The following is a 22000-nucleotide window of genomic DNA, read 5'->3' on the forward strand; positions in this document are numbered from 1 at the left end:
GATCAACAGCTTGCCTCACTGAAACAGACCAAATCAATATTGAAACAAATCAATGACACCAATTAAAAAATATATCACACAGAAGATACCACAAGCAAATCTTACCATCTTCGGCATCCTCATTGTTTGTATCATCACCCAATACTTCCTTTGGCGCAGCATTCTTTGCTTTATTTTTTCCCTTAGTAGCTTTTTCAGGCCTAGGTGAACTAGGTGATACTTGACGTGACACCTGATCTTTTAATCTCTGCGACTTCCTTGACAGGGTTGCTTCAGGACCTTATCTTATAAATAAGTTATTCATATTAAGCTATGTTGTAACTTTGGTAAGCTTAGGTTCTGCAGTAAGTTATGCACATTTTTCTACAGAATTTTGTTATGCAGATGAATCACGGACACACGAAGGAACGTAAATGCATACCCGTGACTTTTCTTTTCTTCTTCGCAGCGTTGTGCTTTTCCTTGGTTCTTGTCTCCTTTTGTTGCTGGTCACCAACAGTTTCCCCTTTTTGCTCTTCTAAATTATCATCATTAGCAAGTAAAAATGATGTTAAAATTTAAATAGATGAAAATTAAAAAGCAACACTTAAAAATGGATGTTATGCAGTGTTTTTTTTGTAAGCATAACCTGTCATGCATCTGCATAACAAGTTACACACATTAATTTGATGCTTCATACCCTGTCATGCATCTGCAGAACAAGTTATGCATATTTATGTTATGCAGATTTATGTAATGCAGTTTTTTTTTTATGCAGAATCAACACATCAATTAGTGAGGATGCATAGCAGAGACTTCCAATCTTATCTCAGCATCCTTGTTTTCCTTCTTTTTCATCTTTACCAGTGTTTGGTCGCTATCTCTTTCTCCTTTTTCATCTTCAAGTAAAATTGATGTTAAAATCAAAGAGTGGGTAAGTTATAGAGCAAAAGAAATTAGGGGTAAACATATTTAGGATGAAAATTTCACCAGAAACAATTTTCTTCTTAGATTTGTTCTTTATTTGGGATTTCTGGCTTCTGGTTCATCATCGGCTTCTGGTACAACAAAACTTAAAATTAAAAAAACAAATGGAAAAAAAAAATCAAAACACAAACAGATGAAGTAATTCCTGAATCTCACCGTTTTTTTCTTTTTCTTCGGCTGAATTTCTCCTTCGTCTTCAACATCAAGAAAAAAAGTTAAAATCGAAAAAAAAAATCTATTGAATGCATGTAAGAATACATCGATTAGAACTAGTTTTAATACCTGTTTTCTTCTGTTTCGATTTCTGAAGACGCGTTTTCGAAGGTGTTTCATCCATTAAATTGATTTCTGATGAACGTGTTTTCGTTTTCTTATGAACTGTTTTAAATGATTTTTAGGGTTTGATCAACTTCAATCGGTTTTAAATGATTGATTTGTTTCAATGATGTAGAAGAAAATCTTTGCAGATCCGTTACAGTGTTTATGGAGGAATAGGAATAGAGAAAGAAACTGGTGAGAAACGGATGAGGAATAAATGAGAATAAGAGAAAAGAAACGGGTGAGAGGAATAAATGTTCTGACCGTTTTTAGGAGTTAATAGAACTGCCCATAACCGCTGAAGGGTAATTGAGGAACTCTGCACGTTTTAAGAATTTTAAATAATGTTGGGTGCGACTGTAGGGAAAAGCAATTGCGGGCCTGGCGGTAAAAAAAAATATTCTGGGCATGCGCCTTCCATAATAAACCAAATGGGCTTCAATAACAAGCCAACTAGGCTTCCAACATAAGCCAGTAGGTTTGTACAATAAACCGAATTGGGCTTCCATATTAAGCTAAGTTGGTTTCTATAATAAACCAAATTAAGCTTCCATATTAAGCAAAGTGGGTTTCCATAATAAACCAAATTGCGCTTCCATCTTAAGCAAAACAATTTCTTTAAAAAACTAGACCGGACTTCTATAATAAGATATGTGTTTCTTTAATAACCAACTGGGTTTCTTTAATAATAAACTATGGGTTTCTATCATAAACCAAATAGGCTCCCCAAACGAGCCCATTGGATAGCTTGTGCGGCATACACCGCTAAAGGTGTACTAGCGACCGACAGGTCTTGATTGCACCCCTAGCGGTTTAATCTCGACCGTACATGGTCGGTGCTCTACCGCCTATAAATACCCCTATTCTCTTCAGTTTTTCATTCACAAAACAAATTTCTTTCTTCCGTTCTCTAGAGAGCAAACCAGAGCGATTTTTTAAAAATGAGTAGTTTCAAAAAAGATAAACAAAGGAAAAGAAACAGGAAAGAAAAAGTAAAATTTGTTGCAGATAGTGATATCGTATGGGTTCAGGATAACGAACACGAGTTTGCTAATGTTAGGCAACTAGTTGGATCTCGTGTAACATATACACATTTATATAACCATCCCGAGCGAGTTTTGTTACCTAAATTAAGAGTTGGGTGGTATGAGCTAAGTGAAATTTATGAGTTACTCCCCGAACATGTTCAAGAATCCTTGAGAAGATATCCTTGGCAGCGTTTATATTTCATGAAAGGCAAAAACCACAGGACTCAAATTGTGCGAGTTATTTGTGAACGTTGGTGGAACACTGCAAATACGTTCTTTTTCAAGGATTTCGAGTGTTGTAAGTTCTGTTTCTTCCATTTAAAGTTTAACTTTTAGTTCAGAAACAAATTTTGATTTTTAGAGATTCAATTTTTTAATTTGATACAAATTTTAGTTCCACATACAAACTTTAATTTTATGACCATGTTGTTTTTAGGGTTCACACCGTTAGATTTGTATATGTTGACTGGAATAAAAAGTGAGGGTGAAATAGTACAATTTAACCAATTAAAGTGGATATCAGAAGGAAGATGGAAACAATTACTCCCCTTATACTCAAATGATACTGGAGGAAAGCCAGAATGCAGAGACTTGCACTCATATGGATTAAGAGTTTTTGGGATGAAGGCTTTTTTGAGCCGTTACCATGCCAAGGGGATAAACAGAGCTGAAGATTATCCCGAGCTTGAACGGATTTTTGTATTATGGATGTTAGGACAAGTTTTTTTCCCCAATGCTAGCACAGTGTCATTTATTGGTTTTCTGGAATCTTTAGAAGATTTAAGTAAAGCGCCAAATTATGATTGGGGTTCTGCAACTTTAGATAAGCTATACATATGTCTCGGTGATTGCTCAATTAAGAAGACAAATTTCTTAAATGCATTTTGGGTCGTATTGGAGATACGAACTATTTATTAGATTTATCAATGTTATTTTTCAGTGGTGAATGTACTAACACATCAATTTTCGTCAATGTTATTTTTCAGTATTGGTAGTATACTTACTTTACGGTCGGCGAACCTGATCTTCACGATAAACGATTAATTTTTCCAGTCGTGTACAAGTACAAAGCTGATAATTGGATTGGCCAGATTAACGATGGTCAAAATGTTGCTGCTATGCAAAGGATGCAACAAGTGTGCAGAACTAGTATCAACATTACGCCAGCGCCGTATTCAATAATTGGTGAGTTCAATGAACCAGTGGCCCAAGCCATGCTTCAGTTAAGCCTTAAGCGACTTGTGTTTTACAGTCCAGTTAGTGGTCAGGGTATTTGGTACTACGGAGAAAGGCATCTGTTTCAGCTACAAGGAAGAAAGGTAAAAGCAATCAACCCTTTTCAAACTTCAATTATTTCACATGATAATTGGATAAAGTTGATAAATAATGGACAACCTTGGGAAGAAGCTAATGATTTGATCCAAGTACCAGAAAATGACTATGATTACTACAGTTGGTTCCAAAAGGTATGCATGCTAAATATTGATTTTCATCCACAAAACTTAGGTAGTGTTTAATTTCCAGAAATTGGCAATTTGCCACTTACAGATCTTCCATCCCAACCCCCACCGCCAACGGGCGAACCATGTACATACCCTAGCAGTCAAATGGGGTCGTCACATATGCCTCCATTATCTTGGGAAGTCTAGACTTTATCACCAAGTGGAGATGTTGTTACAGTTCCACTTACTAGTGAAGGCATGCAGCTGAGCTATCCATACAATAATGTGGTGGCAACAAAAGAAGAGTATCAGACCGAGTTGAAAAATTTTGCGCTTTTTACCAATCAATTTCGCAATTTTCACTTGAGTCAGATGCAGGCTTTGAGGGATAGTATGAGTTATGAATTGAGTTATGAATTACCTTAAACTCCGTTAGGGTCAAGTTCTCAAATGCCCGGTGAGAGCAATACAAGAAATCGTTCAAGTGGAAGTCGTGGAGGTCGTATAAGTCGTCATCACACTCCGATGGAAGAGACTATGGTGGAAGAGACTCAGCTACCACCAACAGCAGCAAACTTGGAGACAGATTTCCAGTCTCCTCTTGGTTTCATTCCTCAAGGTCCTGTACTTCCTCCTGCTGGTGGACACGTCAATTTGGGTGCATTTAGGCAATCCGTAATTTATACCCCAACAAGTTCAGCATCTCACCGATTTCAAGCACCTCCAATGGCTCCGGTACCATTTCAAGGTTATGAATCACCTGATGCTACTCAACCACCGTCTCAGATTCCAAATAATGAGTTTTCACAAGATCCAATAGGTTTAGGGGATTATGTATTTGGTGGTAATCGTTAGTTTGAGAGTTATGTTAGTCGTTAATATGAATCGTGGTTTGTTTAAATCGTTAATGTAATTGCACTTTTGTTTGATAAATAATAATCTTCATTTCAAGTTTTCTACATAACTTAAAATTGAGAACTTGGAATTGAGAAGCTAGATTAAATTGGGGCAACACTTTTAAGATTTCATAACAACTTGCATATCGGAACTTCTCTCCGTTGTCACGGAGCCACTTTGCACGACATCTTTGATCAATCTCCAACAGGGTTTCACCACTTCTCATGTTTCGAGCCTCTTCCCTTAACATACCAATATACTTGTTAACATTCTTGGAAATTATGGAGAACCGAGCACCCAACACTATCGAATTGCGATTGTTGAGGTTCGTTGTTTCTTCTTCAAATTTTATTAAAACGCGTTCCCAAAATAAAATAACCCGTAATGCGCCATCATGGATTGGATGATTAGTGTAGAAAACATAGTTCCTGCAGATGCATTCATCTTCTAACGTGCTAAAATTGCGTTGTTGTGCAACTCTCCAACTATTTGCTCTTCTTAATTCATTTTGCACACTAGCTCGAAGTGCGACTCTTTGATTTGCGGCCGCATGTTGCTCTTCTATGAATTGAGCCATAGACATGTTTTGAGCCAGTGGAAAATCTAAGAAAATAGGAAGAATATGTGAGTTAAAATGGTAGAGGAATGTGGTATTTATAGGGGGAAGATTTATGGCCGTTTGATTAGATTCTACTCAGCGGTGTAAAATAGACCGACAGGTCTTATAAGAGCCGTTAGCGGTATACGTGGTAAACACCGAACCACGTATATCTTGTGTTCACCGTGGACGTAGGTAATCATGCCGAACCATGTATATGTTCTTGTGTATCTCTTTACTTACTTATAATCTTGCATTACTTCAACTTGAATGTTAGATGTAGGATGTATAACTTTCTACAATTACATTATCTTATAATTACATTGACATGGATGCATAACTATTAAGTAGCTCTACGAAATTAATGATATTTATTCTCCTTCGAATAACATGGGTGTTGGATTGACTTTTACGAAATCCTAATCCAAAAACATAGGATTCCAGAAAGAATTTAAATGACTTAAAAAAAATTATAACCAATAACAAGAGACATTAGGAGACTCTGGGCTAGTTCTTCGAATTAGAGGGCTTCATGAGACTTGAAATATATCCTTCATTTCCCGTGATTGATTGCTGGGGAAAACACAACAGGATTTAAAATCTTAAATGCCGTGAAATTGGAGCCAAAATTGGAAGGTTTTCACCAACTGCCGGCATGTTTCTTCTCAAGAACTAGGTTTTGTCGTTTCAAGCAACCTCTAAAGACGGTGAAGTCGTAAAGTCCGATTATGTTCCTCATATTTGGCGATTTAGAATGTCCTATGAGGGAACCAATTTTTAATACATGGATGGAGAGAGTTCGATATTACTTGTACTTTTCATTGCTAGATGAATGCATTTCCGAATGATCTCCGATGATATAATAAGTTCCATTATGTTCAAGGATATACTGGATCTTTTTGTTCTCATTCTGTTTGTTGGTTAACCAAAAAAAAAAGTAGCGAAACTCGGAAGCATATCGATCCAACATTCATGTGGTTTTATGCAATAGAAAAACAATGACAAAGACGATCAAAAAACCAGACAAAGCAAAGCCCTGTCTTTATTTCTTTCTTTATTTATGTTTTTGACAATCTACAAGGGAAGGAAGATACATAAAAGTATAACACCTATGGAAGAAGAAAAAAAGAATGCCGAGGCATAAACAACTGATAGGCACGTAAAAACCAAAGACAACAAAATGAACACAAAGACCCATCAAATTCCAGAAAGACCGGCACCGGAAATAACTAATGCAAAGCTTCGATAGCAAAACCTATACAGCCATTTAGCTTCGCATTGATTTATTTATGGCACTTGGCAGCAGCCACATACCAATATAGGACTTGCCTGCGGATAAACGAAGCAGTTACCACTTTTCCCTTCTTTGGTTTTGCCAGATGTATCTGTTCGGCTGGAGCATAATTCATCACAGGCCTTTAAAGTAGAGCATAATCCAACGAAAATAAGATATCCTGTTTTTACTATTGTTTTACCGCCTTCTTCCACCTTTCGAGTACACTCGAGATCTACTTCTGCATATATATATATCCACAAACAAGAAAAGAAAATAATTAATTATAAGATCCATATAGAGAAGATTGCTCTTATTTTTTCTGTGACGAGAATATATGCAATTACTTACTTGCAGTGCACATGAGCGTATTCGAAGCAAAGAGAGTGCAGACAAACAGACACGAAATAATCACACTTCTAGTATCCGCCATGACTAATTTTGGAACAAGCAAAACAAAATTTTCTTAAAGACTTTTGTTTTTGTTGCAGACTTGATCAGAATGACAGCTTGAAACATATGAGGTACTGAAAAGCTATTTATAGACTGGAATAGTGGATGTTCTAGATACAAGTGAACTTGTTTAAATCGGTAGAAATAATTTGTAGACATCAGACAGTAACAAACGACAACAGGAACGGACACCTTGGTTTCTTTATTAAAAAAAATCCACGGAACGTGGATCGTGCATCTTTGGAAAGTCAAAAATGATTAATAAACTCCTTGTGTTTATCCCAACTGATTCCTTCCACCATGTATAGTATTTATTGTAGAATTGAATAAAGTCTTCAATTGAGGAAAGAGAGGTTTGTGAATTCGTAGAAGGAATCATTTGGGTAGGGAGAGTGCACCAAACCATAACGGGCGGGCCTCGATTTATTACTAAAAAAATTCACAGAACGTGGATCGTGCGCCTTTCAATAATTATTATTGTGTCTAGGGAACTGATAATATTCAAGATCACGCATGCAGGATTATACGAAAGATCACCTTAGCCGAATTAGCCTGATGGAGATCTCCTTTTGGCCCTCAAATTAGCCCTATTATGCAGATCGCCGGGTATGATGCACATTTGGACAGAATTATGAATACGGAATTTCCAGAGAGCTCCAAAGAGAGCAGTTACAGAGTGGATTGGACAACCCTTTCCCTGATCTGATACTTTAATTTGAATGCTAATTGAAATGTAATATTGGGACGCAGAATTGCACAACCTTTAAATGCTGAGTCTAGCATAATAATAGTATGTATTGTTTCTTGGTTCAAGTCCTAGCCACCTAGTTTTTGAGTATAATATGCTTGTCTAGTTGAATTATTTTTTTTTTACTAATTATTTTCTCTCAGGAAAAAACAAACCAAACCAAACAAAAACCTATATATATATTGAGATCCAAATCTACCGAGGACTACTGAGGACGCCAAGAAAAAAACAAGAAATGAAAAAAGATGTGCACTTAGACCATGATATGGAGGAATAAAATCGCCAAGTGCTGACATTCAAATTCCCGCTTTCCCTGACTCCAGATAGTTGCCCTGAAAAGACTTCTTGTAAGAACACTGGTGCAGCCGCAGGGGCAACGTAAGGGGGATTCACTTTCTCCCGAAGTCTATTTTCAGACTCCTTTTTCTTCTTCTCTCGTATCAGAACTCTGTTGTTAACAACCAGCCTCAGAAACCATGAAATCCCAGGTGAGGTAAGTTATTCAGTGTAGTTAGAAATCTCTTCCCTTGTATGGCATGTCCTGCCGGTGATAACAAACAAGTTTTGAGAAGAGGCAAGTGAAGTTCAGCAGGAAAAAAGGGGAATTGGTAAATTTTGAGACTGCCGGAAGTGAAAAAAAGGTAATTATTGTATATCTTACCGGAGGATAGTTTGGCATGTACAATACTTGCCTAGGGTGGCCAACAATCATCTGTTGTCCATACTGTGACATAGATGGATGAAACACACGTAGATTAACTTCAGTTCTTTGTTAAAAAAAATCTTCACAAAGGAAAACAGATGCAAGTGTAATCTAGTCGCATACCAACTGTCCATTGGGATGCAAAAATGTCTGAGCCGGTTGTATAGGTCCCCCTTGTGGAGTGTACATAACAGGCTGCGGTCCCCCATATGCTGCCCCCATCTGCAGAAACTCACAAGAAGTTAAAATTAGCTGCTACCATTTTGTAAGTCGGGGATATGTAGTAAGAAAATTAAAACTATGATCTTACCCCAACACCAACTGGTAATCCGTGCATATGTTGGACCGGAGAAACATTATTTGGATAATAATAGGAACCATCAGGTACCGGAGAAGGAGGTCGTACTGGTGATACTGACGGGGTGAAACTCTTTGCATTAGGATTAAATTTAAATTCCTGACAACATTCAACACAAAATTAAAAGAGCTGAAATTAGAAACGCGAAAACAAAACCCAAGGTAAAAGCAGCGAAGAAACTTCATAGTATGTCAGTACCACCTTTGCGTTAGGATTTAATGCTGACTTCTCAGAAGACAATGACCCCATGGATGAGCTAGGTGACAAACCAGAACGAGCCATAGTCGGGGAAGCCCCACTTTGTGCAGATTCCGCAGTAGAGGACGCTGAACTCCCTGAACGTCCTCGGGGATGGACATGCTGTGTTGTAACCTGAGATCTTCTTGACCCTGCAATCTTAGACGAATCAATGAAACAAATTGTGCATGTGTGATCTGGGGCCACAAATTAGATTTTACAGCATCTTTAGAAGAAAAATAGTGTTTCTTTCTACATACCCTCAAGGTTTGGTGCTTGAACCTCATTTACCTACAGGTTATTATAGAAATTGTTTGTATATTAGAAAGATACGCAAAGCATAAGCTGCAACGAAGAAAAAAGACAAAAAAGACAACACAGCAAAAAAAGTGGGAATATAACTCACAGATTTTCTCTCCACTGACTCTTTTACGCTGTTCTTCCTACCATCTAATTCTTTGAATTTGTTCTCATTCACCCTAAATGTTTCAGACAGTTTAGATTAGCAGTTGAATGTGAAAACAAAGAAAAAGAGAAGCAGAGAGATACCTGCTCTGAGTGCTCTCACAATCAATTTGTCTTGGACGATCACCAGAAGCAGAGAAGTATTGGTCCCGACCAGCGTTGAAGCGAGAATGTGCTTCATCCTACAAAGTGCAAAATAGATATAGGAACATGGTAAGGTATTTTTTGCTGATGGACTGCAAGTATCCAAGGCAGGAGCAAGGTAGTGCAACTATAAAACAACAAAAACATTAAACAAGGGTATTCAAGGATTTATACATCTCTTCTATGTACTTTGCAGCAAACAAAAACGAAAATCCCCAAAAGGAAATAAAAAGTCACGATATTACCGCCACTGACGAAGAGCTCGGTGATGGACCAAGATTGTCTGTCTTCCCTCTAGCCACATCAGAAAAGGATCTTTTAGATGCTGCACCTGAAGAATCACCAAAGGTCTCCATATTGTGAGTATCTAATACAATGTCCTCATCTTCATCGTATCCACTATCGTCCACTGTCCTCAAGACTGATGAGAATCTGGTCTCCTCATCCACATCAAGATCAAAGTGACGACCTCTTTCCTATATACACATATATAATACTCAGGTTAGAGTGCATAATATAGGGTGGGAAAACATAATAGATCATAAAGAATATCCAAAATCGATTTGAAGGAGATATACCTCAGCTAAATGCATATCTTTAGTATCCTCCCCCTCAATCTCTCTAGCTATTCTGGAAGCTTCTCTTTCTCGCTCTCTCATTTGAGGGCCTCTGTCAAGTTTTGTTGTGTACAGTTCCTCGTCGAAGGTACTCTTAACTCCAAATAATGCCTCATTAGTTTCAAACTGATCCCATTTCCTACTTCAGAAGCAAAATAAATAATACACATTCAGCAAAATATAAAAAAAATAAAGAGAAGACATAGCAACCATCGCAGAAGAAAGTGTGCGGACATCAAAACTAGAAAAAGTAAGAGTTTGGGCTATTCAGAAAGAAAGATCCTCTAATTCAACAATTTTGGGATCAAAGTTGGTTAATTCAGTTCAGGGGTTGATACGTTGAGCAAAACAGACCTAAGGGGATCATTATGTCTAGTTTACTTCAGTAGTGTGATTCACTGTGGTTTTATTGGACCTAACTTTAATCCAACACAAAAACGCCACATGTTCTTAATTGCTGTTAAATTCACTGGAAGTTTGCCTCTCAAACTTCCCGTGAATTCGCCAGCATTTAAGAACATGTGGCGTTTTTGTATTGGATTAAAGTTAGGTCCAATAAAACTACATCCAATCACACTACTTCAAACTTCCCGTGAATTCGCCAGCATTTAAGAACATGTGGCGTTTTTGTATTGGATTAAAGTTAGGTCCAATAAAACTACATCCAATCACACTACTAACACTGCAGTAAACTAACATAATAATCCTTTAATTTTGGGCCAAACCTTATTTATTATTTACCTCTACCACATTTACTTGCCATCAATATATGAATAGATCTACATCCTACTTAATTTTTTCTTCTTCTGAATATTAATGAGTATATTTTTTATATTAGTTTTTGACTTTCTTATGCATCCTACAATTGACGATTCGATTTATACGATATAGTATGTAAAATCAAAAAGCAATCCAGTAATATAATACATCATTTTCTTAACTAAATCACAATCGTAAAAATTACCTATTCCAGGGGCCATCAAATATGTTGTCCAATTCAGGACACTGCAAATCATCTTCATCAGGTGCCCAGGGTGCCAGCTCTCTCCCCGCATCAACAAATTGAGACTTAGATATGTAGGAGTCTATCATAAGGTCCTGACGTCCTTCAAGTTGTCCATCATTTTTCACTTCACTGCCAGTTACCGACACATCCTGAAACAATTTCAAGACATGGTGAGGCCCATAAGATAAAAATATCTGTGTCATCCAACAGCTCAACTTTAACACGGATGTCAGAAGAATTGTGTATTTGGTGATCTTAACGATCACTAAATGCCACACATAACCTTCAATAGTTTGCCATAACTTCGCTTCAACTTGAGTTTTAAGTTTTCCTACTATAATATATCAATAAACTATAGACATGAAGATTTGTGTTGTATAAACTCCTTTATCAGAAAGTTCATACACCAGAATCTATATGCATAAGGGAACAGATTAAACACGTATAGTGGTAAATCACCTAAACTAGAACTCAAAATCCAAATCAGAAATACAGCAATACCTTTGCAATGACTTGCACAAGTTCTTTAGCAGGTACTATCAAAGTCTTTGAAGGTGCCTTGCTAATAGAATCAGAACCAGGCTTATGTCCTTTGGACAAACCAACCTTCGTTAAATTAGCCATTTTCAGGACAATTCCTGCAAGTAACGAGCAATGATATATCAACACAATCAGAAAAAACTTACAGAATTATAAGCTAAATAAACACTCAAACGCGGCAAAAACATACCAAAATCATTTTCGGCATTCATTGCATGAAGTATCCCAGAAAATATAGATCCATTTTTCACTTGGACCTCCACGCGATGTCCGATAAGACACGCTGCCAAATATATCAATCGATCACGTGAAGGACCTTGAACTCCTCCTTCTCTGCTTCGATTCAGTATACCTGCATTAGGCGAAGCTCTTATAAAAAACAGGGTAAAGAGATAATCATTTACAGATGACTAAACTAGTAGGCTTTACCTCCAACAATGGCCATTCCATGATTTGGCTTTTCAGTAGGAAAATTACTTCCTGACCGAAACCCTGTCTCCTGTTCCCCTCTTCGACGACCAGTCCCATTCGCAGTAGGCCTGGGGTGTCCAGCTTGTTGCAGACTCATTCTCTACAGCAGCTACTCACCCACTGTAAGCCAATTAAAATGTTCAAAACAACCCATTTTACAGAGACAGTACCACATTGGTTAACTAACGAAAGGTAGATAGTTTTCAGAGACTCAAACACATATACACAACTAGTAACATCTCGATAGTAGGAAACTCTGCTAATTATGCTCAAGATCCCTCATAAGACCCAGCTCAACCCTTTTAAGATTCAATATGTTCAACAGTTTTTCCTGTGGTTTCCTCCTTGATGGGCAAGTTCAACAAAACTGAAACCTCCAGATATAGTTTAAGCACTGTATCTAGGGGGCGTGCGAACAAGTCATAAGAAATGTTATGCATCAGAAAGATAGCACATCATAAGCGACAGTGCTCCTCTACACATCAGCACAATAGAGTCAAACGGATTAAGGAATGCGTGGCGCAAGAAACCATGTCACGTGTTTCTTAATTCGTATGACTAGAAAAAAAATCCACTAAACACCATAAAGATGGCGCTGTGTGTCCCAGTACGTATGACTTTTTCGTGCTGATGCGTATAAATTTAGGACTCTATTTCACTATTATTCTATATATTATCAACGGCTGATGTCTATATTTACGACCTATATGATGCTTAAGCAACACCTAATTTTGGAATTTGGCCAAGGCTGTTCAAGGTGACACATGCTAGGAGGGCTTAGAAAGAAAATCAGTATTGATAGTTATATGCTTGCAATTGTAAGGTAAAACATAAAGTACATGACTTCTTTACCATTTTTGCAGCTAACATATATTCTGATTTTATCTAGGTCATCTCTTCTATCTAGAGAAGATCAATTTTAAAGTGCAAATACATCCCAATGCCAAAACTAGAGCTCCATATTCAAGAAACCAAGAAAGTTTTCAACGCCTAAGCAGAGTTCTATTACTATATATATCGACAAATTACAGCATGTTATTCTTATTGCTTTAACACAAGGCACTTACATCAGCTTCAAGGTGAACAAAAATTGGTTTAAAAGATCATCTGAGTATTCATGTTCACGAATCTATAATGACTCAACAAATTATTTGAACAGATCTTTCCAGATTGAGCAAATCACTAGACATTCATTGACACTCTTGTCAATACAATGTGATCATGTCAACAATGAGTGCATCCTCTATAGCCACCTTCGGCCAAATTCAACTACATTCTAATTTCATCCTCTATTCTCAACAGTCCATCCTTAAACCAGCTTAATTCTGTTTCAACTAATCGTAGTTAACATAGTTGATACCATATCACATGTGACATGGTCAATTAATATGTTCTTACTTCTTAGTAATCTATCAGCGGCAACAGCAACGTATATTAGAAAAGTTACTATGACAGAACGTTGAAAAACATTACATATATGTTTGAACCCAGTTAAGCAGTCCATGCTTTTCAAATTAGTCATAACCTACTTTTCATCGCAACCCACATCCCCAGCTTAAGTACACACTAAGTGCAAATTTTATCTTATCATCACATTGACATGGATGCATAACTATTAAGTAACTCTAGGAAACTTTCTACTTCCAAACAAATTCACTTATTCCAATAATCTCCTAACCGAAACTCTAACCAGAACTCCTAATCAAAAACATCCCCATATCTGTTTGAACCCAATCAGGTAATCAATCCTTCATCTTCACACTAACTATCGGTATCCCCATGCCCAGCTTAAGGGCACACTAAGTACGAGTACAAATTTTTTCTAATATTACATCGACACCGATGCATAGCAATTAAGCAACACTAGAAAATTCTCAACTTCCAAACAAATTCAATAATCTCAATAATCTCCTAACTCTAACCCCTGATCAGGACTCCTGATCAAAACATTACCATATCTATTTGAACCCAATTAGGCAATGAATCCTCCATTTTAACACTAACCAATCATAACCCATATTATTTCATCCCCATCCCCAGCTAAATTACAAAAACCCTAACATTCCATACCTCTATTAACTAAATTTCCTAATTAATCAAATAATACTCTGCACAAATCACTAGCTAAAATAAAACAAAACAAATTTAATCACAATCAAAACCTAATACAGAAATTAAACTCAAAACCAATGCAGATCAAACCAAACCAAACCAAACCTCGATCATAACGCCAAAAAACAAGAAATTACTCAAATTAAACCAGAAATTAACCAAACAAAGAATCAAGCAACAACGATCCGTACCTACCTGATCAAGTTCGAATTGATTTTGAAGTAGATTTCCTCCTCCTCGTCTTCCTCTTCCTTCTTCACCTTCTTCTGCTCCTCCTACGAGGTGTTTTTCTAGGGTTAACAGGATTTGATGATGAAGGATCAGAAATCAGAATCGAATTCGGGGGTTTTGGAAGCGCGAAATGAAACTGATCGAGATTCAGAGAGATGATATTAGCGTTTTGAAAAGAGGGAAGAAAATTGGGAGTGGGAAGTCTTTAAGAAGTAAGTTTTCTTTGATTATTATTATTACCGGCTGTTTCCGGTGACAGAAATCAATATGAGGATTCAAATTGGATTTCAACTAAAGATAAGGGTAGTGTAGGAAATTTAAAGAGATTTATCCACGTGATGGGGAGTTTTACTTTAGTTGACAGCTAAGCTTAATGTACTGCCAGCTAGCTAGTGAGTTAACTAGGATGATTCGTGTTTTTTGGGTTCTAGCTAAACTAGATTTTGTGCCCGTGCTACGCATCGGGCGGACTCAAAAATCATCCACATAACTTTCTTTTTCTCTTTTAACCATATTTTTGGTTTGGTGTAATGTAGCTTCGCCTCGCGCTGTCGTACATTTTTGATTGGGGAAATTTGGGGGAGACCAAAAAAAAAATATTCTCATTCTCAGGCCCACAATTAATTTTGGGTACTGTGACACCCATAATTATTTCCGTGACACCCATAATTATATGAAATTATTAAAAACTTCTGCATGACGGATTATGCATCTGCATGACTGAGTTATAAATCAGGGGTATAATTGGCAACTCAATTTGGACATAACATATCTAAAAATCCGCACCTTAGAAATTTACAAATTTTATATGGTTGGAAATCTTTTAAAGAGAGTTACGCAACGAGTACAAACAACAATATCAAATTTTTGTTTTTCATGAAAAAATCGGAGGTAATCATCGTTTTAGGCAAAATTTTCGAAAACTTGATACATAACCATTATGCAGCCACCAAAAAGAATGCATAACGCATTATGCAGACACATAACGAATTATGCAACCATTTTCTCGATTGCATAACAAATTATGCATTTTCATAACAAAGTTATGCATCTATAACAAGTTATGTAACCATTTTTTTGGTTGATTTTAGCCGTACATATAAAAAATTGATGCATAATGCAGTATGCATCCATATTTACGGATGCATATCAGGTTATGCATCTATTTTCTCGATGCATAATGCATTATGTAGCCATATTTTCGGAGGCATAACAGGTTATGCAGGTTTTCTAGACTTCATAACAAGTTATGCAACAAATTTTGTAGATGCATAACAGGTTATGCATCCATTTTCACGATTGCATAACATGTTATGCAGACAGTTTCTCGACTGAATGACATGTTATGCAGTCATAACCACATCATCATCTTCTTTCATGTTTCATTAACTCCCACGCAAACCATTATCTTTCAGTTATTCGGGGGATCTTGGTCAAAATCATGTATTTACACCATCATCTTCTTTCATGTATTTACACCATCATCTGCAATTAAACCTGCATAACATGTTATGCAGGTTTTCTGGACTGCATAACAAGTTATGCAACAAATTTTTAGATGCATAACAGGTTATGCATCCATTTTCACGAATGCATAACATGTTATGCAGACAGTTTCTCGACTGAATAGTTGTTGCATAACATCAACACCACCATTCCTAACTCACTTCACTGATCCATTCATCCATTTGTTTGTAGCTCAATCATGACAACAACCATAATTATAGAAAATTTAATATTTTTCGGTTACAATATAACCCAAAACTGTATATGTTACTCACACCAATAATTCCGTGTTGTTCTCAAACTCAACCCTGTGCTAACCATTCCCAAAGATTCACAGAAATCCAAGGAAAACCTGGTACAGCAAAACTATTGGTGACGGAACTTGAATTTGTGCAATCTTATTGGAATTACATAAGATCTAGCTCTTTCTGATCCCTTTGCTAGCACAAATCTTTCTACGTGCTTCAGTAAACAAGTTGCAAAAATGAAAAGTCGCTGCCATCGATTGCAGCCAACACAAACTATTCCCACCATCGTCGGCAGCCTTGAACTGGATCTGGAAACTCCAGTTCAATACAAACCAAAAACCCCCATTTCAATCGCTCTTGTCAAGAACAATTGAAGAAATTGGCCGGAATCCCAACCAACACCACTGGCTCAATTGAAATTTCCCAGAACGCGATTCTATTACAGAACCCATCTCAAATACTATGCAATCATTACCTGCTACTATCTTAATTTATATCTACAACACCAATTTCCCGATCCTTCAAAATTCCGGCCACTAATCCTCAAATTCATAGCACAACAAATCAATTCAGCAGACATGATGCGTCCAATCATCACCACAAATCCATTGTTGTTGCTGTTAAATTCCGTCAATGAAGTACCCATTCGTTCTCATGCCTTCTAACATCTTCTTCAATCAAACACAACACCAGATCGACTGTTTCCGTTGAATTTCGTGTGATATCTGGAACCGAAGTTCCCAGATCTAGAAAGCTAAAAACAAAAAAAAACTCGTCAAATCACAAGAAAACTATGAGATGTAAAAATCTTGAGATAATAAGTTCATGAAATCAAACCTTGAGAGATTCATCACAAACATCAACATCATCTTCTTCTTCTCCTGGAACTCAAACAAACACAACACCATCACCTTCGTCTCCAACTAATCAATTTAACAAGCTTCCTAAGAACAGCTCACAAGATTTAACTCAATTTTATGAACTGAATTCGGAGGAGTAAGAACAGAAGAAGAAGAAGATAAGAAGAACGAAGAGAGAAAACAAAATTTCATAATTATGGGTTTGAGAATAATTTTTCCCCAAAAAATGGGTGCGCGCCTTCAGTTTTCTGTTGGTGGGTTTCTCAGTAGAAAAATGTGTGAGAATGGGTCTCACTGTAGTTTTCACTTTTTGATTTGGTGGCCCGTTGCAATGTATATTTTATTTGGTGTGATTCGGTTCACCTCGCCCCGTCGTTTATGATTTTTGATTTGGTATCGCTCAACTTCCCCCCATCCCTTCCCGATGGATGCATAGGATTTTTGATTTGTTATGGCTCGGCTTCGCCTCACACCGACGTTTAGGACCATTGATTTGGCTCGGCTTCGCCTCACCCTGCCACTTAGGATCTTGGTTTGGCTCGGTTTTACCTCGCCCCGATGCGTGCTTACTGCTTAGGTATTTTTATTTGATGCGGCTTGACCTCGTCCCGTCGCTTAGGATCTTTGATTTGGTGTCATACATGCTTAGGATTAGCTTTTGATTTTTTATTTGGGGTGGTCGCTTTGGATTTTTTATTTGGTGTGGCGTGGTCGCTTTGGATTTTTTATTTGGCCACCGATTAAAACTTCATGTGGCCGGAAAGCTGCCACTGGTCAGTGGTCAATGATTCAAATCGGGTCAATTCAGTCAAAGTCATCGAGTTAGGCCCGAGTCAGATGAGTCGGGTTCTAGGTCAAGACTGAGTCAGCTAGTTCTAGTCAAAGTCAGCTAACTGACTCACCTTGCCAAGGTCTTTGCCATCTTGCCAGGCTAAACCAATGTCGCGCTATGACAACCTAATTCATTTCTTCAACAACTTCATTTCTTCCCTGTTCCAGCTCCAATGCTGCAATGCAACATGCCTGCAAAGCCAACTCAACCCACAACTCCACAACAACAGCAACATCGACAACAGCAGCAAGCTTCATAATCTCCCCTCCACTGCAACCATAGCAACACAAATTGATTCCAGTCCACCAACAAACTAACTTCATTTTGTAGCTCAACTCATTCATCAGTTTCTTGCCCATCTGACAAACAACCTTCAACAGCATTTCAAACCACTACAGATCCACCACCATTCTTTAATTCAGTTCAGTTGCAGCTTCAGATTCCGTAACTCCTGCAACAAACCACCAACAACATTCTCTGAAGTACCATGAACATCAGCACCAGATCAACTAGAGCTTCAAATCCTAAGCATACATCTAAGAAGTTCACTCCTACATTCATACACATCTTCATTTCTTACATTCATACACATCTTCATTTCTTACCATTTCATCTCACATGACCCAAAACAAATTTTGCATAGGATTGTTGTTTGTTTTTTGCTTTTTGCTTCAGTAGTCTGTAATTTTGCAATATTTATCCGTGTTTAATGTTACGTTTTCTGCCAAAACAACTTACACTGGACAAATGTAATCTTCACCGTAACGATATGTAAGCAAATTTAATTTGAGGTGTCCAGACCCTCAAAATTTGTGAAGAAATTAAATAAAACCACCAATAAGATTTTATTGTAGATGAAGATAATTGGTAAGGAAAGATTTGAAGTCATCCACCCAAAGTAGCACCAAATCTACCCTTAGTGGTGAGTACATTCGCACAGGATCAAGTACAGATCAAATACAGAGTTACATGCTAGTGAAATTTGAATATTATAGATAAACCAAAACGCTACCAAATTGTGAGTTTCAGACATAGAAAATCCCTCCCAAACATGGATCATCTTTTATAAAGATTGAATTGCACAAATTCGCATCAAGAAGCCGAGCAAGCCTTTAATCACTAATTTAAATAATCAAGATTTGTACTGAGAAAGTATTCTTCAATTAAAATCAAACAGTTACCTGTTATTGTGGCATTATGCCGACCACCACGGGAAATGGTTACCTAATTTCCTTTCTCCTCCATAGCCCCAACGACATACTTGTCCTATATCTGAAATATCAAGAATACAAATGCATAAGGGTGGTACCTGATTTGTTATTAATTTCAGAAAATGCTATAAGTAATACAATTTATATTCACATAAGCTAAGCATAAGTAAATATAAAACCATATAGAAATATGCCTCATGTTTCACTTCTGTTCCATTACGATGTCTCCTTTCAATAAATTTATTGCTGTAAGCCTCATGTTTTGACAAACACCTAATATGCCTCATGTTTTGACAACCTAATTTTGTATTTATACATCCATCATACTGTTTGAGTTTTTCCTTGTTGTAGACAGAAACAGGTCAATCACTTGGCTAAATCATATCTTGCCTCATGTTTACACTGTAATTGCTTTTATAAGTGTGCACCAAAAGAACATTTCATAGCAGGTCTTTTTCAAAATGAATCAAAAAACAAAAAAGAGACAGAAAAGAAGAGCTAATGATCTGGTCTTTTTTCATAACTGCATTGCATTTTCTTTAGGCAGACGGAACAATACCTTGTGATAGAAATTGAGAAGAGATACTGATTTGGGCATTTTTACAAACACCCTGTGTGCGTGAGTGTAGGCAGAGATGAATATTGAATGTACTTTTGACCCTCCACAATTCTCAGCAATCAACAACAATAAAACATATATCATTTACATCCATTCATTTTGATCCTTCACTGAAACATTTCAAAGTTAAAAATCATTTAATCTTTTATATGTAATATAAACCAAAAGATTATCTTTGTTGGCCATTACCTTTTACTTACACAGGGAACACATATGTAACTAATCTTTAGGACCATGCAAAACATGGTTGGCAATTTGACATGCGAATAGTGTCTATCAATCAACTAATCCTGCAATTACAGTGATAAAAATAAATCGTTACCATATTACTGCTCATGAGTTTAATTTTAAACATGTTTAGTAGAAGGAACAACAACATTTCTAGGAGAGGAAACACAGACGAAATAGTATAGGGGCAGGGATATGGAAGATGAAGAAATCATATACGCGTTAATTATTCCCAAATTAAAACTGCAAAATCTCACAATTAAATTAGCATCCGAGAAACCCAACCTGGAGCCTAAACAAAAATCTACAGACAATGCAAAATCCAAATCAAACCATACATATGAACCCTAATTTCTTCTCAATTCAAACCCTAACACCAATTGTAGCAAAAAAACATCTTCTACCTAAGCAACAACTTCCTGTAACAAATTCAATTAAAACCCCTCTCAAATCTCTTAATTTCTTCTCGATTTCATATTCGTAACTGTTGTCATCTTCACAACGAAAACTAACAGTGAGAAGCTTTAAGAAAACTCTGTTAGGGTTAGATTTGGATAGAGTATTGTCTACCTAACCGACGTTAGTAACGTCCAGTTAAGTATTTGGCGTAAACCAAGTGTAAGTAATTAAGTAGGTGTAAATCCACACATAAGTGTTATATACCCGCGTTTTCGCTAACGACATTATAAACGGTCAGTTACATACAAAATGTAAACAGAGTGTAATTCAGTTTTTAATGTTTCGACTAATAGAGTTCTGCCACTTGTCGTCACCAGAATTTCTCTGTGTGAAAACTTTTATCTAATTTAATTTGAGGGGGATGTCATACTCACCGTGCGACGTGAGAGCTTATATGACTTAGCATTTTAAAGGAGTGGAGATGGCTTAGGGCCAACCAAGCACTATGGTTGTCTATTTGGTGTTTCAATATAACCAAGCCCAGAGATAGTAAAATGAAAGTTTGACATATAATAGGACAAACAAAATGAAAGTTTGACATACCAAGCCAAGAGATAACCGAGTTGTGTTTCTTAGTTTCTATAAGAGGAAGTCTTATGGTGGAAGAGTTTCATCTTCCATCTTCCACGCCACCTCACCATTTGGAATTATGGATGGAAGCGCAAGTGTAGTGGTGGAACAACAAAAACGCTAATCTTAATAGCATTGAGCGTTAATCAGAATAGCGCTAAAAAAACGCTATTCAGAATAGCACTAAACGCTATTAAGATTAGCGTTTTTTTCTCAGCCATTAGATTTTCAATGGCCCGTTTAAAATCTACGGATAAAAAAAAGGCGTTATTCTGAATAGCGTTTTGTGCTATTCTGATTAGCGTTGAGCGCTATTCTGATTAGTGTTTTTCGTCTTCTAGTGCGCTATCTGAATAGTGTTTACGCTAATCTGATTAGCACTACCATGGATTCCACGGACAATTACACCAAACCGTGGAACATTGCTTAGATTTTTCATGGAAAACATAAATTTGGAAGCAAGTAGACTTGACATTCCATAGTTTTTCCACACTTGGAATAGGATAGATTCCACCATAAAACTTGCTCTAAGGAAAAGTTTAACATAAAATAGGACAAATAAATTATGGTAAATAAAATAATTAAAAAAGAAATTAACATTAGGAATAAAAACCGAACATTAAATAAAAATATATAGCGTTCTGGTACTATATGGAAGCGTATCTGCAAATATAATTTTACATAAACTGAACATTCATAAACTCGCCAGATTGGGGTATATTAAAACCAATTGAGGGTTAGGTAACCTTATAACTATAGAGTTATTTATTAGGAAGTAGAAACAAAAACATCATGGCCTTATATCTTTTTTAATGGTAAAATTGTCCCTGACTAATTTGTATTAATCTATTTAATTAGTA

At 36.8% G+C, this 22000-nt stretch overlaps 1 protein-coding gene and 2 long non-coding RNA genes across 5 annotated transcripts; all 3 read right to left on the reverse strand.

Annotated features, from left to right (window-relative positions):
* Window positions 1-6260: 6260 nt before the first annotated feature.
* LOC113327748 lies at window positions 6261-7052 on the reverse strand. Its single transcript, XR_003349189.1, has 2 exons — window positions 6874-7052; window positions 6261-6763 (listed from the first exon to the last, which is right to left on the reverse strand). It is a non-coding gene; the product is annotated as an uncharacterized LOC113327748 (long non-coding RNA).
* Window positions 7053-7727: 675 nt separating this feature from the next.
* Window positions 7728-14793, reverse strand: LOC113328182 (polyadenylate-binding protein-interacting protein 3-like). Of its 3 annotated transcripts, none has more exons than XM_026575274.1 (15): window positions 14572-14793; window positions 12223-12384; window positions 11984-12145; window positions 11755-11891; window positions 11212-11402; window positions 10209-10386; window positions 9876-10106; window positions 9571-9668; window positions 9428-9500; window positions 9282-9312; window positions 8986-9173; window positions 8737-8883; window positions 8550-8648; window positions 8385-8447; window positions 7728-8264 (listed from the first exon to the last, which is right to left on the reverse strand). In XM_026575274.1, the coding sequence occupies exons 2-15, from the start codon at window positions 12359-12361 to the stop codon at window positions 8235-8237; spliced, it is 1767 nt and encodes a 588-aa protein (XP_026431059.1). In that variant the 5' UTR covers window positions 12362-12384; window positions 14572-14793; the 3' UTR covers window positions 7728-8234. The 3 variants fall into 3 exon arrangements, with proteins under 3 accessions (XP_026431059.1, XP_026431057.1, XP_026431058.1); XM_026575272.1 differs by having other exon boundaries at window positions 10209-10389; XM_026575273.1 differs by having other exon boundaries at window positions 10209-10389; window positions 14568-14793.
* A 4241-nt stretch (window positions 14794-19034) lies between these two features.
* LOC113327698 lies at window positions 19035-20579 on the reverse strand. Its single transcript, XR_003349147.1, has 3 exons — window positions 20073-20579; window positions 19824-19993; window positions 19035-19325 (listed from the first exon to the last, which is right to left on the reverse strand). It is a non-coding gene; the product is annotated as an uncharacterized LOC113327698 (long non-coding RNA).
* Window positions 20580-22000: the final 1421 nt, after the last annotated feature.

The sequence above is a fragment of the Papaver somniferum genome, unplaced genomic scaffold (genome assembly GCF_003573695.1).
Source record: "Papaver somniferum cultivar HN1 unplaced genomic scaffold, ASM357369v1 unplaced-scaffold_107, whole genome shotgun sequence".
Classification (NCBI taxonomy): domain Eukaryota; kingdom Viridiplantae; phylum Streptophyta; class Magnoliopsida; order Ranunculales; family Papaveraceae; genus Papaver; species Papaver somniferum.